Consider the following 19,086-nt stretch of genomic DNA (forward strand, 5'->3'; position numbering starts at 1 on the left):
GTGATGGCATTCGGGAACAAACTGTTCTTGTGTCTAGTTGTTTTGGTGTGCAGTGCTCTGTAGCATCGTTCTGAGGGTAGGAGTTGAAACAATTTATGTCCAGGATGTGAGGGGTCTGTAAATATTTTCAAGGCCCTCTTTTTGACTCGTGCAGTATACAGGTCCTCAATGGAAGGCAGGTTGGTAGCAATTATTTTTTCTGCAGTTCTAATTATCCTCTGAAGTCTGTGTCTGTCTTTTTTTTTTAATTTCTTTTGTCACAACAGAATACACAAACAATTGTTATAGATAAAACAACATATTTTGAAGAAAATATACATATATGTATAAAAATATGCATTAACTATATCAATTTGATATGATGAAGGGAACAATAGGACAGGAACGGTAGGCACTTTTGTGCTCTTATGCACGCCCCTTATAGCCCTCTTAGAAATGGGGTGAGGTCAATAGTAGACAGTTTTTGGTTGAAGATTTTGGGATTTTGAGTAGAGACTATGGAGTCAGGTAATGAGTTCCAAGCATTAACAACTCTGTTACAGAAGTCATATTTTCTGCAATCAAGTTTGAAGCGGTTGACATTTAGCTTGAATCTATTTTTTGCTCTTGTAATATTGCGATTGAAGCTGAAGTAGTCTTTTATAGCAAGGATATTGCAATAGATGATTTTGTGTTTTAAACACAGGTCATGTCGAAGTCGACGGAGTTGTAAGTTTTCTAATCCCAGGATTTCAAGCAAACCAGACAGTTATAGAGATGCAAATGACAGACTCAATAATTCCTCAGTAGAACTGTATCAGCAGCTCCTTGAACATTTTGAGTCCGAAAGAATATTCTTTGTTGTGCTTTTTTGATGATGTTTTTGATGTTAGCTGTCCATTTCAGATCTTGCGATATGGTAGAACCTAGAAATTTGAAGGTTTCTACTGTTAATACTGTGTTGTCTAATATTGTGAGAAGTGGAAATATGGAAGGGTCCTAAAGTCTACCACCACTACTACAGTTTTGAGTGTGTTCAGTTCCAGATTGTTCCAGTCGCACCATGAGGCTAGTCGTTCAACCTCCCGTCTGTATGCGGATTCATCATTGTCTCTTGGCTGACATAGGTGTTGGTTGGAATCCAAGACAGATAAAATTATAGTTTTTCCTTTTGTCAATATTATCCAAACCAATGATAGGGATTTTCCCCTTCTTTTTTTTTGCTTCCTTCTTGGTTTCCTTAAAATCCATAAATTCTTTGTGGAATTTAAAACTTTTATATGTGTTTACAAGTGTTAAATGTTTTAAAGAGGTAATTATACTATTAACCTGATTTAATAGTTAATGTACCAGGCCAGAAACCAAGAGATTGTGAGTTCTAGTTCTGACTGAAACATAAAAGCCAGTGAATGACTTTGGGCCAGTTACTCTCTCTCTAAGCCTAACTCATATAGTTGTGGGAAAATAAGAAAAAGGAGGAAGATTAGATATGTCACTGTCTTGCATTATGTATAAAAATAATAAAGGTAGAATAAAAGAAATCTTTAAAAAAGGGACAAGATGCAGTGAGCACATAAAATTTCATGTTAACTGAATACTACCTTGCTGGTCTCTTCCCCCTCCTCCCCATCATTTTTGCTGGATATGCATATGTTCTTATTGCCAGCCTCCATTATTTGATTCTGCTAGAGTCTTGGTTATTGTACTGTATTTATTCTTTCTACACTACTCAGAATCATAAAGGATGAGAAAGGTGGATCTGACTTCAGGGAACAACTTCTATGAAAATTGATATTTACCGGTTAAAAATTAAAGTCAGATTTGGGTCCTTTATGTTACAATTTTCCTGCTTATCTGTAACACAACATTTACAAAGATTGAGCCAGTTGATATCTAACATATTTGCACATTAATCTCAATCTGGAATGAGCTTCCTGCTACCTGTTGTATGTAACAGTCTGTGGTTCATTATAAATCAGCTTTTTTTGTGGCTACCTCTGAACTAATCTTTTATACAAATATGCTCTGGGCATGATTTAAATATAGTTAAATATTGCATGAATAACTGGTTTCATGAATTGTAACTTATTTATTTTGATTTGATTTTAGTTTTAAAAACCCAACAATAATCTGCTATGGAACGGGTGTGTACGCCATTGGAATGTCTACTTCCCACTGGTATAGTATCTACTACTTACTTATATATTTATATAGAGAATATACTTAGAATATAAGTATTTATGTATTTAAGAATTTAATTGATAGTTGTATGATTTTACACTATTTTAAAACAAGATAAATCACTGAGTCATGCTTTAGTATAGTAGCCTAGCGTAGCATAGTGTAGTGTAGCGTAGCATAGCATAACATAGAGTAGAGCATGGCTACAAACCATACTGTGATCAGTTCAGAAGGACAAATAGGCACTAAATTTTAATTTGGAAAATCTACATTTGTCCTAATGATGTTGCAAGAAAGAATGCTATCATTGCACCAACTTCTGCACTTCTTCTCAAATCTGTGAATCAAAATACAGTCTTCTCCACTATTGCAGAGCAAAAAAGATTTAGGAAATATGATTGGCCAAATGAGAGTAGCAACATGGGAGAAATTGTAATAGAAGAAATCTAATGTAGCTTTTCCCAATCTGCTGGATGGGACCTGATGGGAATTTCTAGTCATTAAAATCTATGGTTCCTCTTTTCCTAAAGACCTATGTTTTAAAGTTTTGAATTCCATTATTGAATGAAAACAAAAGCAACCAATGAGTGAAAAATATTATCCCTTAAAAAGACAGAATGATGATTTAAAATGGAAGAAGAGATACCAAAGGGTATCTATATATATATATATATATATATATATATATATATATATATATATATATATATATATATTTATATATATTTATATATATATATATATATATATATATATATATATATATATATATATATATATATATTTATGTCTTTGGTTGTTCGGGTTTCCTCCCGTGTAAAATTGGAAGTGTCTTGGCGACGTTTCGACGAAGTCTCATTCGTCATCTTCAGGCTTCAGCTTCGTGCTTCTGGGAGCAATGTGAAACAGCTGCGATCACACATTGCTCCCAGAAGCTGAAGCCTGAAGATGAGACACGAAGACACTTCCAATTTTACACGGGAGAAAACCCACCAAAGTATGTGCTTGGGGGTTATATTTGTTTTGATAGCTGTCAAGGCTTCTTTGATTGGCACTTGGGTGAAGAGGGATATGACATCAAAGCTCACGAGTAGGTCGCTGGGCTGTAAGTTTTGTTTCTTTATGATCTCTATGAACTGGAATGAGTTTTTTACGTGTGAGGCGATGGATTCTGCATAGGGCTGTAGTTGTTTGGCGAGAAATTTGGCTAGGTTTTGTAGAGGTGAGCCTATGGAGCTGACTATGGGTCTGAGTGGGGTTCCTTCTTTGTGTATCTTGGGGAGGCTGTAGAGCTTAGGGCATCTGGATGATTTCTCTCTGGGAATGATTCTTTGTTGGATTTCTTCGCTGATGGGGGAGGCTTTTATTTTGGATCTAACCTGAAAAAAGATACCAGCATAATAATCCTACCAGCAGACAAGGGCAACGCCACGGTGGTTATGAACACATCTGACTACCAAACCAAATTAACCAACCTACTCCAAGACCCTGCATACAAGCCCCTAAAACAGACCCCACCACCTACCTAGAAAACCACTAGATCCAAAATAAAAGCCTCCCCCATCAGCGAAGAAATCCAACAAAGAATCATTCCCAGAGAGAAATCATCCAGATGCCCTAAGCTCTACGGCCTCCCCAAGATACACAAAGAAGGAACCCCACTCAGACCCATAGTCAGCTCCATAGGCTCACCTCTACAAAACCTAGCCAAATTTCTCGCCAAACAACTACAGCCCTATGCAGAATCCATTGCCTCACACGTAAAAACTCATTCCAGTTCATAGAGATCATAAAGAAACAAAACTTACAGCCCAGCGACCTACTCGTGAGCTTTGATGTCATATCCTCTTCACCCAAGTGCCAATCAAAGAAGCCTTGACAGCTATCCAAAACAAATATAACCCCCAAGCACATACTAGATCTGACCAACCACTGCCTATCCAACACATACTTCATCTATAACGGACAAAAATACAAACAAATAGAAGGCGCACCCATGGGATCACCCTCTCACCTGTCATTGCCAACCTCTACATGGAACACTTTGAAACCCAAGCACTAGAAAAATCTGATCACAAACCCAAACTCTGGCTCAGATACGAGACGACACCTTCATAATCTGGCCACACGGAAAGAAAACTTGAAAACTTCCTCACACACCTCAATAGCCTACACCCCAAAATACAGTTCACCATGGAAACAGAAGTTAACAACCAACTTCCTTCCTAGATGTCTTAGTCTACAAGAAACCCAATGGCTCCCTAGGACACACCATCTACCAGAAGAAAACACACACAAACCGCTATCTGCATGCACTCTCACACCACCACCCAGCACAGATCAACTCCGTAGCCAAGACACTCATCTCTAGAACAAAATGCTTAGCTGACGAACAACACCTAAAACCGAACTACACACTCTCACAAACGTACTAACATCCAATGGATTCCAGAGAAATAAGATTACCAAACTAATCCAAAAGAACCCCCACTAAAACCCAAGACAGAGAGCAAGAAAATGGCACAGCCCTCCTCCCATATATAAAAGGCACCACAGACAGAATCAGCAAGATCCTCCACAAACATAACATCAAGACAGCATTCTGCACAAACCAAAAATATCCACCATCCTAAGAAACCCCAAAGACAAAATTGAGTTAGAAAATCAAGGAGTATATGAAATCCCATGCACCGCCTGCCCCACCACATACATTGGACAAACCAACAGAAGAATAAGTGCACGATTGAAGAACACAAGAACTCATTCAAAAAGAGGAACCAACTTCTTCCCTGGTCCAACACTTTAAAGTCACAGGACACGATATTGACTTTAAAAGACCAGAACTATCGCCAAAACTGAACACTTTAACAACAGAATAATCAGAGAAGCCATCGAGATAGAAAACGCCCACACAGCATGAACAAACGAGATGATACCTCCCGCCTACCAGCCATTTGGAAACCTGCCCTTATTGACAAACGTGTCCCTAACACGAGGAATGACACCAGACCCACACTCACGAGGTCCACACAGGATGTCACCACCACACATCCACCCAGAAAGCACACCCAAACCCACACTGATCAGGAAGCACGACCAAGGACCAGAAGCCAGACCGCAGCTGCAACATTAGCCACTTCAAACCCTCCAATCCATACATGCAGCAGACTGACACCCACTATGAAGATGTAGCACGACCACGAACACGAAGCCAAACAGCAGCAGTGCAGCTCACCAGCTCAAATCCCCTGCAGCACAGATTAGACTGAGCACAACCAAGCCCCCACCAACACAGGACACACCCCAGCCAATCAGAGCACAGAAAACCCCAGCCAATCAGAGCACAGCCAAGCTCCCACCCAATCAGTTCAAACCCCCACTAGCAGTTAAAAGGAAGAAATAGCTGCGATCACACATTGCTCCCAGAAGCACGAAGCTGAAGCCTGAAGATGACGAATGAGACTTCGTCGAAACGTCGCCAAGACACTTCCAATTTTACACGGGAGAAAACCCGAACAACCAAAGACCTATATACAAACACCCGTGAAAACCTCAGAAAACATATATATATAAAAGGATGTATGTTTGTGTGTGTGTTCCAGCATAACTCTGGAACGCCTTGAGCAATTTCAACCAAACTTGGTACACAGATGACTTACCCTCTGGAAACAAATATGGAGGGGAGGGGGAGACACACCTAGGTATGTGTGTCTGTTTGTGTGTTCCAGCATAACTTTGGAATGCCTGGGCTGTTAAGGAGAGCGAGCACGGCATCCTTGGCTGGCAATTGTTTGTGATGTCAGTTCCTTCACAGTTTCCTCTGGAAAGCCGGCCATGATGTTCACCCTCCAGTGGACCAATGGGGAAGTGCCTGATATATTTGGGCAAAGTGTCAGGATTGTAGACAGGGCGGGAAAGAGGAGCGCATGAGAGGGAGAAGGGAGAGGGCAGGGATGATGGAAATGAGAGTAAGAGGAAGAAAGGCCCCTCCCGATGGCTCCCTGTCACACAAACACTTTGATATCTATAAATACCCGGGCAAAGATACTGCCTGTTGTGCCTTAAAATGGCTTTTACTGGATTGCCTTAAAATGGCTTTTATCGGCATAACTCTGGAATGCCTCTAGCAATTTCAACCAAACTTGGTACACAGATGACTGGAAAGAAATACTGTGGGGGTAAAACACCCGTAATACCCCTTGGGATGTGTGTTCTATTAAGATACAGCCTGTTGTGCCTTAAAATGGCCTCTACTGGACTGTCTTAAAATGGCTTCTGGTACAGCACAGTGGGGTTGCCATGGTAAAGGCACATACCCCTGGCCCCACCGCAGCTGGCCAGGGTCGCAAGAGGAGAAGGAGGGGGAGGGCCCCCCATTGTGGAGGAGGGCCACCCACTGCGCCAATAACAGCTTATTTTCAGTTGCTTCTAGACCAGTGGTAGTCAACCTGGTCCCTACCGCCCACTAGTGGGTGTTTCAGCTTTCAATGGTGGGCAGTAGGGGTTTTGTCCGATACTGAAGCACTTTCCTTTTTTTAAACTTAATTGACTTTTTAAAAAAATTTCATAGCATTATTTAAAAACATTTTCACTAGGTTTTCATAAAATTCCCCCTGACAATTTAAATTTCTGAAAATATACTATTTGTATCACCCGCGCATAAGTTTAGTTCATGTTACGTAAGTAAAACTAAATGGCGCTATAGTGCGACCGCAAACAAAAGAGCCTTGTCCCAGAATAGCTCACGCATCTCCCCCCACATCACTCAGCTGTAACAGACAAGCAGAGCTGGTAGCCGTTGCCCCCCCAAACCCAATCCATGATGCGCGAGAAGCATGCGCAAACGACGATACACAGCGCATTACTGTGGAACCGGGAGGCAGCTAGAAAATTTTACTACTAACAGAGATACAAAAGTGGGTGGTAGGTATAAAAAGGTTGACTACCCATGCTCTAGACTGTGCTGTGACTCTAAAATTGAAGAACTACTTTGTGACCTAAGTATAGGAAGTCCACTGAAATGATTGAATTATTCAGTCTATCAAAATTAAAGCTTTTATTTAAAACCTTGAATTGCACTAATTTTTCTTCAGAATGGTTAGATTTCTTTTTCCTTTAAGTTCAATTACAGTTAAATGAGTAGATACTGTGAGCTGACTATTCTAATGTTTCAAGTTTTTAACTGAAAAGCATTTAAAACAATTTGTTTTATTTTCCAAGTTGTTGTCTGGTTGCTTTTATTTTATTTTGTAAAAGGGATAACATAGTTATCTGTGTTTAATGCAGTTCAACTTCCTATGTTTTAGGTAACTGGAATATTTATAGTATTCATTGATCTCTCTCCTCTCCTCTCCTCTCCCCTCCCCACTCCCCTCCCCTCCTCTCCTCTCCTCCTTCCCTCTCCATGTTTCTCTCACAAGCATTTTCCAAATAAGATGACCCTGCATTTAAGAAGGTCCCCATCCCCAAAGAATCCTGAACGTAAAAATCTTGAATATTTCATGGCTAGCCTATCTTGTCCCTTAGATGATTGTTAATTCTTAAAGAAATGATCCTAGATATTTTTGTTCTCTAAAAAATGTGGCATGTGACAGTCTTGTGAATATGCATTTATATATAAGCATTGGCCATAAACCAAAAAGGTATGTTCAAGGCTAGAACTTAAATGAATATTAGCATATTTAATAGCTTTTTATTAAAATTAATTGCAATCCATTTTTGAAATTATCCACCACATAAAATGGAGAAGAAAATACTAAGTTCCTTCTGTTTACAAAAAATAACTGTGCTCTAGACACTTTTGCATTCAGTTTATGAATCCAAGGCTTATTGGACGTAAGAATTCAAGGATTCCTACATTTGAATAAGTATGCTTATGATTTCCACTCTGTTTCAGTTATTTTGCTAGTCATTTGCTCTTTGCCAGGTTAGAGAACGTTTGCAGTGAAGAGTTTATTCTGATTTTTCTTATCCACATGAGGATGTTTTCCATTGTAGATGCTTATCCATTGCAAGTGGAGAAGGTCAGAGATAAAATATCTATTTTCCTTGACGTAATTTGGGAATAGCTTCTTCACTTTTTGTATTACTGTATTCTCAGAGAATGTAGGATTTTCTTTCATTTAACCTACAGGAAAAATGTATCTTTCTGATAAATACAGTAGCTAAATGCTAGAGACATTATTTTCAAGGCTGAGAATGGAGACTTTATTTGTGTCTGTCTGTGGTTTAAGAATTCGTATGATTCTCACTAAATAACAAGCATCATTATCTAGATTCTGATGACCAAAATGGATTAACCCTTAGATGAGCATTTTCTGGTGTATGCACTTGAAATGTCACAGAAAGGAAGACTTAATGGCATATCTGAATTATGACAAAATTGATCTCTCATCCTGAATTCTAAAGTGTGAAGAATTCTAAAGTAAATTTAGAATTCTAAATTTTAAATCTAAAATTCTAAATTCTAAAGGATTCTAAAGCCTTAGAGATAAAATTTTCAGATGTAACATGTCTAAATATGTACATGCACACACATGCTCACACACATAACTGTGGTTTAGTGGTTTATTAATATTACCCAGCAACTCCCTTTACCAAAACTCAGAAAAACTACAGAGGAATTATTGAGTCTGTCATCTGCACCTCTATAACTGTCTTGTTTGGTTCTGCAACCCAACAAGACGGACACAGACTTCAGAGGATAATTAGATAATTAGAACTGCAGTTTATTTGTTCTTCCAGTTATCATATCTTTTATGTGCCCGAAGTTATTGAAAATCTGTATTTCCAAATATCCCTCATTAGCCATTGCAGATTATACTGGGTAAATGAAAGAAATCAAGATTCTGAAATTCAAACACCAATGAAACTAATCAAGCTTCTTACTCTAGCAAAATCTTCCTTCTAAAATGCTATATTGCTATATTTGCCTTGCCAACAGTTACTTCATTTTATGTTTTATTGTTTATATTGCATCTGGATTTGGACTCTGAATTTTCCTCAGATAGAATTATTAAAACCAGTGACATTTTTCTTAGTTGCAAAACAAATTACTATGCTTTATATATGTAATCAATAGAGACTCTTTAATTAAGTGAATTGAACATGTTGTTGGATGGATGGTAACTATAGCAGATTTAATTCACCAAGATAACTTCAGTCATTACTTTAATGGCCTTTAACAGATAGTCTAGTGTGCACTTTGCGAAGCTCATTGTTATGAAGAAAACAACCCATTGTGAAATATTGAGGCATCCACATCCAGAAAGTTTGGTACACTTGCTGTGAAGGTTTTATTAAATCATCTGCCTATCTATGTTCATGCAAACATAAAAAGATAACCAAGGAAAAAGTATAAAGCAACTATGCTGAGTATTCTAAATATGTGATTGCTTTCATGTACATTGCAAAGTATTCCTTTAAGGCAGGGGTGTCAAACTTAGATCTGCGGTGTCACGCATGCGGCCCTCATGAGCTCCATTTTCACTGGCAGAGGGCTCCAGGAAGCTGTTGTGCCCGGGCCACCACAGATGCCCTCAGTGAAATTGAGTTTGACACCCCTGCTTTAAGATTTTTGTATAGCTGTAATAGATATATATTAGGAATTTCAGGCTAAAATCCTATGGATGGTTACTCATTAAGGAACTGAAAGTTTGCTGTAATATTTTATTTTAAAAAAGGTTCACATATGACTTTCGTGTAAGAACTATGAAGTAGACTTGATTTCTTTTGTTTTTCATTTGCTTTATTTTTTAATAACATAAGCATTGCTATGAGACACACACACACACACACACACACACATCCCTCATTCTCATAAAAAGTTGCATCAGTCGTATATGAAATGTTATTTCATTTTTTTATATGAAACCCATTGGCTTAATTTTTCAGCAGGAGCTAATATTTGGCGTCTATGAAGGCAAATATTTTAAAATGTCTCAATTTTAATTTCTAACACAGTAAATATGGATATAATCCACATAAACATAAACTCTTTTGGGTCCATAGTCTTTTTTAAGAATGCAAAGGGGTCCTGAGACCAAAATGTTTGAGAACTGCTGATTTAGAGATTCTAGGAAAAAAGTCAGACTTTAAACTTTATCATTATTGATTAAAAGATTGTGACTGATTGATTTTGCACTTCTTTTCGGTGCAGCAATTTGGTTCCTGTTTAACTCTTTGCTTTTATTGCTCTTGAATTTGTTTTCATATTCATGTTTTATTTTTCATTTCAGTTTTAATTAGTATCATTATATTTGATGGCAGAATGTTTAGTTTATCTTCACTGTTAATAGCCTAATTGTTTCTCTTGCCTTAAGTAATATCTCATTAACTTTATAAGCCATCTTTTCCACATCATCTACAGAATTAATTTCCTGTGCATAGACTTGTCTCCAGCATTTCCCCCAAAACTTTCTTAATTAGCATTTTTATTGCTATATATTTTTTTGGTTCTTGTTTTCTGTTCAGAACTAAGCTTCTGAGGAGATCTGGTAAAATGAGCATTACTGGTTTGTTATCTCTTTTTTAACATGTCCAAAAATCAAATTATCAATACTATTATTACTATTATTTTTTCAGAAAAACTATAATTTTTTTAAAGTCGTATATAATGGCACTCTATTAAAATATTTTTATTATTTCATAAAATAACATTAGAAAAAGTTCACAATGTCAAAATAAATTATCTGGAGGGCCAGCCACTCCGAATCTGACCGGACACTAGGTAGGTCTCAAATTCAGACCTATCTAGTGGGGATGAGGGTGGCAAAACGGTAATATTTTTTCACTCTCATTGCATCAGCAGATAACCGCCCAGCCGCCCTGTTTAGGGTGATCCGCTCACTCCTTCACCAGGGAGCGGTGGAGGATCCCTTACAGGGACGTGCTGAGGAGTTTGGACAATATCTGTTTGAAAAAATCACTCAGATTTGGGAAGGTTTGGACACAGATTGGGTAGATCCGGGCGGGGTGGGAGAGGCAGGTCTTGGGGTTACTATCTGGGATGAGTTTGATTCTGTGACTCCTGAGGACATGAACAGGATACTGGGGGGACTGAATGCGACCACATGTTTACTGGACCCGTGTCCCTCCTGGCTGGTACTGGCCACCCGGGAGGTTATACGAGGCTGGCTCCAGGGAATTGTTAATGCTTCTTTGATGGAGGGTGTCTTCCCTACCTCCTTGAAAGAGGCAGTGGTGAGGCCCCTCCTCAAGAAGCCTTCCAGCTGTTTTAGCAAATTACCGTCCTGTCTCCAACCTTCGTTTTGTGGCGAAGGTTGTTGAGAGTGTGGTAGCACGACAGTTACCCCAGTACCTGGATGAAACTGTCTATCTAGATTTGTTCCAGTCTGGTTTCCGGCCTGGTTACAGCATGGAAATGGCCTTGGTCGCGTTGGTTGATGATTTCTGGAGGGCTCAGGACAGAGGTTGTTCCTCTGTCCTGGTCCTACTAGATCTCTCAGCGGCTTTTGATACCATTGACCATGGTATCCTGCTGCACCGGCTCGGGGGACTTGGAGTGGGGGGCACTGTTCATCGGTGATTCTCCTCCTACCTCTCAAACCGGTCGCAGACGGTGTTGACAGGAGGGCAGAGATCGGCCCCGAGGCGCCTCTTATGTGGGGTGCCACAAGGGTCGGTTCTCTTGCCTCTTCTGTTTAATATCTACATGAAGCCGCTGGGTGAGATCATCCATGGTTTTGGGGTGAGTTGTCATCTATACGCTGATGATACACAGCTGTATATTTCCACCCCTAACCACCCCAATGAGGCTGTTGAAGTGATGTCCCAGTGTCTGGAGGCCGTACGGGTCTGGATGGGGAGAAACAGACTCAGGCTCAATCCCACCAAGACCGAGTGGCTGTGGATGCCGGCAGCCCGGTACAGTCAGCTAACTCCATCGCTGACTGTTGGGGGTGAGTTGTTGGCTCCCACAAAGAGGGCTCGCAATCTGGGCGTCCTCCTGGATGTACGGCTGTCTTTAGAAGAACATATGACGGCCGTCACCAGGGGAGCTTTTTATCAGGTTCGCCTGATACGCCAGTTGTGCTCCTTTCTGGGCTGGGCTTCCTTGTGCACGGTCACTCATGCCCTTGTTACATCCCGCCTGGACTACTGCAGCGCTCTCTATATGGGGCTCCCCTTGAAGGGTACCCCGAGGCTTCAACTGGTCCAGAATGCGGCTGCGCGGGTGATAGAGGGAGCACATCGTGGCTCCCATGTGACACCTCTCCTGCGCAGTCTGCACTGGCTCCCGGTGGTCTTCCGGGTCCAATTCAAGGTGCTTGTTATCACCTTTAAAGCGCTCCATGGCTTAGGACTGGGGTATCTATGGGACCGCCTACTGCCACCAGTAGCCTCACACCGACCAGTGCGCTCTCACAGAGAGGGCCTCCTTCGGATACCGTCAGCCAAGCAATGTTGGCTGGCAACCTCCAGAGGGAGGGCCTTCTCTGTGGGGGCTCCTGCCCTCTGGAACGAGCTGCCTCCGGGGCTTCGTCAACTCCCCGACCTCCGGATCTTCCGCCGCGAGCTGAAGACGTTGTTGTTTCGACATGCAGGACTAGCTTAAACATAGTTTTAAATTGGGGTTTTATACTGGGGTTTTTAAATGGGGTTTTTAATCGTATTTAAAATTTTTAGGCCATATATTGAATTAGTTTTTTATACTGTTTTTTAATCTGTATTATATGTATTTTGGTTTTTATTGGCTGTGAACCGCCCTGAGTCCTTCGGGAGAAGGGCGGTATACAAATGTAATAAATAAATAAAAAATAAATTATTCTTCATAAGTAGTAAATAGGTGTGGTAAAAATAGATATGTTTACCTGAAATTTTCTTCAACTGCACAGCAATAATTGTTTTCACTTCTTCCAGTTTAAGTTATGGAGACACATGTTAATGTCATTTCATAATCTTTCCACTGTTAGAATTCACAAACCTAGTATTGTTGATGCCAAGAATATAAATATATAAGCATTATATTACACAACTAAGGTATCTAGTGTAGTAGTAGTAGTAGTGGTAGAAATAATAATAATAATAATAATAATAATAATAATAATAATAATAATAATAATAATAATAATAATAATAATAATATAGGTAAAAGTAAAGGTTCCCCTCGCACCTATGTTCTAGTTGTTCCTGACTCTATAGGGCAGTGCTCATCTCCATTACAAAGCCAAAGAGCCAGCGCTGTCTGAAGATGTCTCTGTGGTCATGTGGCTGGTATGATTAAATGCTAAAGGCGCACAGAATGCTGTTACCTTCCCACCAATATTGGTCCCTATATTTTTACTTGCATTTTTTAATGTGCTTTCGAACTGCTAGGTTGGCAGAAACTGGGACAATAACAGCAGCTCACCCCGTTACACGGCACTAGGGATTTGAACCGCTGAACTGCTGACCTTTCGATCAACAAGCTCAGCTTCTTAGCCACTGAGTCACCTCATCCCACTATATAATATAGTATATAATATATAATACAATTATAGTATAGTATAGTATAGTATAGTATAGTATAGTATAGAATAGAATAGAATAGAATAATGTAATATATGATATGATATGATATGATATGATATGATATGATATGATAAATATAATAATAATAATATAGCTCTGCCCCCCACAGTGGCTGTGCCTGGATGGCTATCTGGTATGGTCCCTGTGGTTATGGGATTACCTTCGGATCAGTCTTCGGATCAGTAGTGGTGTAGCCACCGTGAACCAACCCAGGCACTTTCCATCACCAATTATGAGAAGAAATCAACAGAATTTCACACAGGATTGGTCATTGCCCAGGTCAATAAGTGCCGCATCAGATGATATGGCTCTGGACATTTGTCGAAAAATGGGCAATAGGACTCAGTTGTTGCTTCTGGGGACCAGGGCATGCAATTGCAAAGCGATTAGAACAAAAGCACAAAACCTGGACAACCGAAGAGAATCGAGAAATTATTAAATGTTACTAGCAGACAGAATCAACAGCCAGGGAATTTCAAAAAAGAATGACACAACTGTGGAAGGAAAAACACCTGAACTGTACATTAATCGTTGTAACTGAACAATGATTAATGGATCAAAGATGTTTCATCATCCATAATAACATTTTTACAGATGCGGAAATGCAACATCTAGAACATTGGCTAAAAAGAAAACAACAAGTAATGATGAACAGGCTGAAGAAATTGTTCCAACACCTGAACAAACTGACCAACCAGTGGAAAAAACCAACATACATGATGAAGATCCTCCTCTGCAACAATTGCAAAGTATAGAGCTAAATGATCTATATCATTTAGAGCTAAATGATCTCTATCATTGCAATCATCAATTGCAAAAATGCTGAAGGAAAAGATTTAAAACTACATCAAAGAAAACACAGAAAGAAAAAGACTGTCTGCCATTTGTGAAGTGCATAGCAAACGAGTGAAAGATCTACTAAATGCCGTGAACAACATTTTAACTCCCATCCCATCCATGTGAAACAAACCAACTAATGTACAGCACAGCCGCTGTTATAGAATTGCAGAATTGGGTTATAAAATGCCAAAAAAGAAACCCAGTGGAATAGGAAACTGGAGAAACTTTGAAAATAAAATTTAAAAACTACAAGGAGATGTCAGCAATTTGAAATACTTGAAAGAAGGAAAACTAAAGAATGAAAAGCTGAAAAATAGTTTATACAAAAAATACAACCTGGAGGAAAAAACAATAACAGAAATCATGGAAGAACTAACATAGCATGTAATAGCAACAGCAAAGAAAATTGAAAGATATGAAGGACAAATAAAACAATATCGTGAGAATGTCCAGTTCAGAAGAAACCAACACCTCTTCTACCGGTCACTTGATAAAAATTGAGTCCAAACTAATGTTCACCCATGTAAAGAAAAACTTTGAAGTTTTGGAAAAAAACTGTTGGAAAATTCAGTGGAATATAATAAAACTGCCTCCTGGATTGAAGATATTCAAAAACAAGCAACACAAAGCAAAATGGAGAATATTGTAATAACAACTGATATGATTCAGGGGCTAGGACATTGAGTTTGTCAATCGAAAAGTCGGCAGTTCAAATCCCTAGTGCTGCCGTGTAATGGGGTGAGCTCCCATTACTTGTCCCATCTTCTGCCAACCTAGCAGTTTCGAAAGCATGTAAAAATGCAAGTAGAAAAAATAGGGACCACCTTTGGTGGGAAGGTAACAGCGTTCCGTGCACCTTTGGCATTGAGTCATGCTGGCCACATGACCACGGAGATGTCTTCGGACAGCGCTGGCTCTTCGGCTTTGAAATGGAGATGAGCACCGCCCGCTAGAGTCGGCAATGACTAGCATCTATGTGCAAGGGGAACCTTTACCTTTACCTTTTATGGTTGCAAAACAAGTAAAGATCAAGAATTGGAGTGCCCCTGGCCTGGATGAACTCTATGGATATTGGCTTAAACACCTGGCCAGCCTCCATCACCACATGGCTGTTCAATTTGATGAAATGCTTTAAAATGCAACAAACAAAAAATGGTTAACAGCTGCTCGAACATACTTGATAATAAAAGATCCAGAAAAGAGCACAGAACAAAGCAACTACTGCCCAATTACTTGTCTACCAACAACGTTCAAACTTTTTACAAGCATACTGGCAAATTCAGTTTTCAATCATCTGATGGAAAACTGCGTGTATCTGGTAGAACAAAAAGGAAATTATAAAAAATCAAGAGGAACAAAAGATCAGATGCTCATTGACAAAATGGTACTAAAAATGTAAAATGAAGAAAAACGAATTTAAATATGGCATGGATTGATTACAAGAAGGCATTTGCCCAACAATTGAATTAACGCCTGTCTGAAAAACTTTGGAATCAGCAAAAATATTTGTATATTTTTGAAAACAAAATGCTAAAATGGAAAACAGTTCTAATGGTAAGTGGGGAAAACATTGGTGAAGTCAACATCAGATGAGGAATCTTCTAAGAGGATTCATTTTCACCATTACTGTTCAATATCACATTAATTTCATTGACAATAATCCTATGAAACACAAAACTGGGATACCAAATCTCAAGCCAACAAGGCCAGATAACCATCTACTATACATGGTTGACTTTAAAAAGCCCCACTGAACTTGAATCAATACTCTACACAGTTCAACTGTTCAGTGGCAACATCAGAATGAACTTTGGACTTGAAAAAGACTTATAGTCATGGGGGATTTTAACCTGCCATCAGTTGGCTTGTCATCGACGGCAGCTCGGGAGTTCCAGGCTTCCATGACGGCCTTGGACCTGATTCGAGTAAATGATGGCCCTACGCACTCGGGGGGAGGCACGCTGGATCTGATTTATATCTCTGGGCAGTGGTTTAATGATCTGGTGTTAGATGACTTAGTAACAGAACCAATGTCATGGTCGGATCATTTTCTCCTTCGCCTAGACTTCCGAACCGCCATTCACCACCGCAGGGAGACGGAACCTATACGGTGGTTCCGTCCCAGGCGCCTGATGGACCCCGAGAGGTTCCTGACGGAGCTTGGGCCATTCCCTGAGGAACTGGCCCACGGCACGACTGAGGAACTGGTCACGGCCTGGGAACAGGCCGCGGCCGGGGCCTTGGACCGTGTCGTGCCTTTGCGGCCTCTGACCCGGCGGAGATCTCGTCCGGCCCCCTGGTACTCCGAGGGGCTGAGGGAGATGAAACGCCAGAGAAGACGCCTGGAGAGCACCTGGAGGTCCAGTCGCTCCGAAGCTGATCGGACACTAGTTAGGTCCTATTCTAGGACCTACCTAGTGGCAATGAGGGAAGCGAGGCGTTTCTACGCCTCCACCCTCATTGCGACGGCAGATAACCGCCCGGCCGCCCTGTTTGGGTGACCCGCCTCTCCTACATCAGGAGGTGCGGATGACCCGTTGCAGGACGAGCCAAGGAGTTTAGCGGTTATCTATACGATAAAATCGCTCAGCTGAGGGACGGCCTGGACCGAAATTGGGATGATCCAAGCGAGGGAGAGGAGGCACGCCTTGTTGAGTCTATTTGGGATGAGTTTGACCCTGTGGCTCCCGAGGACGTCGACAGGTTGTTGGGGGGGCTGCACGGCACGACATGTTTACTGGACCCGTGCCCTTCCTGGCTGGTACTGGCCACTCAGGCGGTGAGACGAGGCTGGCTCCAGAGGATTATCAACGCTTTATTGGAAGGGTTTTCCTGCCGCCTTGAAAGAGGCGGTGGTGAGACCCCTCCTTAAGAAGCCCTCCCTGGACCCAGCTATTTTGGGTAATTATCGTCCAGTCTCCAACCTTCGCTTTGTTGCGAAGGTTGTAGAGAGTGCCGTGGCGCGACAGCTACCCCAATACCTGGATGAAGATGTCTATCTAGATCCGCTCCAGTCCGCTTCCGACGCGGATACAGCACGGAGACAGCTTTGGTCGCATTGGTGGATGATCTCTGGAGGGCCAGGGACAGGGGTTATTCCTCTGCCCTGGTCTTATTAGACCTCTCGGCGTTCGATACCATCGACCATGGTATCCTGCTGCGCCCGGCTGGGGATTGGGAGTGGAGGCACCGATATCGGTGGTTCTCCTCCTATCTCTCGACCGGACGCAGACGGTGTTGACGGGGGCAGAGGTCGACCGCGAGGGCCTCACTTGTGGGGTCCCGCAGGGTCGATTCTCTCGCCCCTGTTGTTCAACATCTACATGAAGCCGCTGGGTGAGATCATCAGTGGTTTCGGGTGAGATACCAGCAGTACGCTGATGATACTCAGCTGTATTTTTCCACCCCGGCCACCCCAATGAAGTTGTTGAAGTGCTGTCCCGGTGTTTGGAAGCCGACGGGTCTGGATGGGGAGAAACAGGCTCAAGCTTAATCCTCCAAGACGGAGTGGCTGTGGATGCCGGCATCCCGATTCAGTCAGCTGCAGCCGCAGCTGGCTGTCGGAGGCGAGTTATTGGCCCCAAAGGATAGGGTGCGCAACTTAGGCGTCCTCCTGGATGATCGGCTGTCGCTTGAAGATCATTTGACGGCCGCTCCAGGAGGGCCTTCACCAGGTTCGCCTGGTCCGCAGTTGCGCCTTCCTTGATCGGGATGCCTTATGCACAGTCACTCATGCTCGTTACCTCTCGCTGGATTACTGTAATGCTCTCTACATGGGGCTCCTTGAAGTGCACTCGAGGCTTCAGTTAGTCCAGAATGCAGCTGCGCTGGTGATAGAGGAGCTACCGTAGCTCCCATGTAACACCGCCTCCTGCGCAGACTGCACTGGCTGCCTGTGGCCTTCGAGTGCACTTTAAGGTGTTGGTTACGACCTTTAAAGCGCTCCATGGCTTAGGACCTGGGTACTTACGGGACCGCCTGCTGCTACCACATGCCTCCCACCGACCCGTCGCTCCCATAGAGAGGGACTTCTCAGGGTGCCGTCCGCCAAACAATGTCGGCTGGCGGCCCCAGGAAGGGCCTTCTCTGTGGGGCTCCCACTCTCTGGAACGAACTTCCCCCTGGTTTACGCCAAATCCCTGACCTTCGGACATTTCGTCGCGAACTGAAGACCCATCTTTTTATTCGCGCGGGGCTGGCTTAATTGGATTTTAAAAGGGAATTTTACAAATTTTAAATGGGGTTTTAATTGATGATGATTTTTTAATATCAGGCTAATTTTGAATAAGTTTTTTAAGGGTATTTAAATTGTGTATATTTGTATTGTTGTTTTTATTCTGCCTGTACACCGCCCTGAGTCCTTCGGGAGAAGGGCGGTATAAAAATCAAATTAAATAAATAAATAAATAAATAAAAATGTGCTATATTCATGCAGCAAGGAAAAATGAAAAAAATAGAAGGAATAAAACTGGGAAATGGAAACTTAGTGAAAGCATCAGCAAAGGATGATAGTTACAAATACCTAGGCATATTGGAAACAGATAACATCTTGAA

The 19,086-nt window shown here is 41.4% G+C and overlaps 1 protein-coding gene across 9 annotated transcripts in view; it reads left to right on the top strand.

The window, feature by feature from the left end:
- The window catches only part of TPK1 (thiamin pyrophosphokinase 1), a 465,917-nt gene that overhangs the window by 143,069 nt on the left and 303,762 nt on the right, over positions 1–19,086 (top strand). For 7 of the 9 annotated variants that reach the window (XM_058179856.1, XM_058179862.1, XM_058179855.1 and 4 more), the window contains exon 2: positions 2,089–2,157. In XM_058179856.1, coding sequence (XP_058035839.1) covers positions 2,115–2,157 — 43 coding nt within the window. In that variant the 5' untranslated portion in view covers positions 2,089–2,114. Of the gene's footprint in view, positions 1–2,088; positions 2,158–7,580; positions 7,642–19,086 lie in introns of all 9 variants that reach the window. The other 2 variants (XM_058179854.1, XM_058179853.1) reach the window with 1 other exon arrangement.

The sequence above is a fragment of the Ahaetulla prasina genome, chromosome 4 (genome assembly GCF_028640845.1).
Source record: "Ahaetulla prasina isolate Xishuangbanna chromosome 4, ASM2864084v1, whole genome shotgun sequence".
Classification (NCBI taxonomy): Eukaryota; Metazoa; Chordata; class Lepidosauria; order Squamata; family Colubridae; genus Ahaetulla; species Ahaetulla prasina.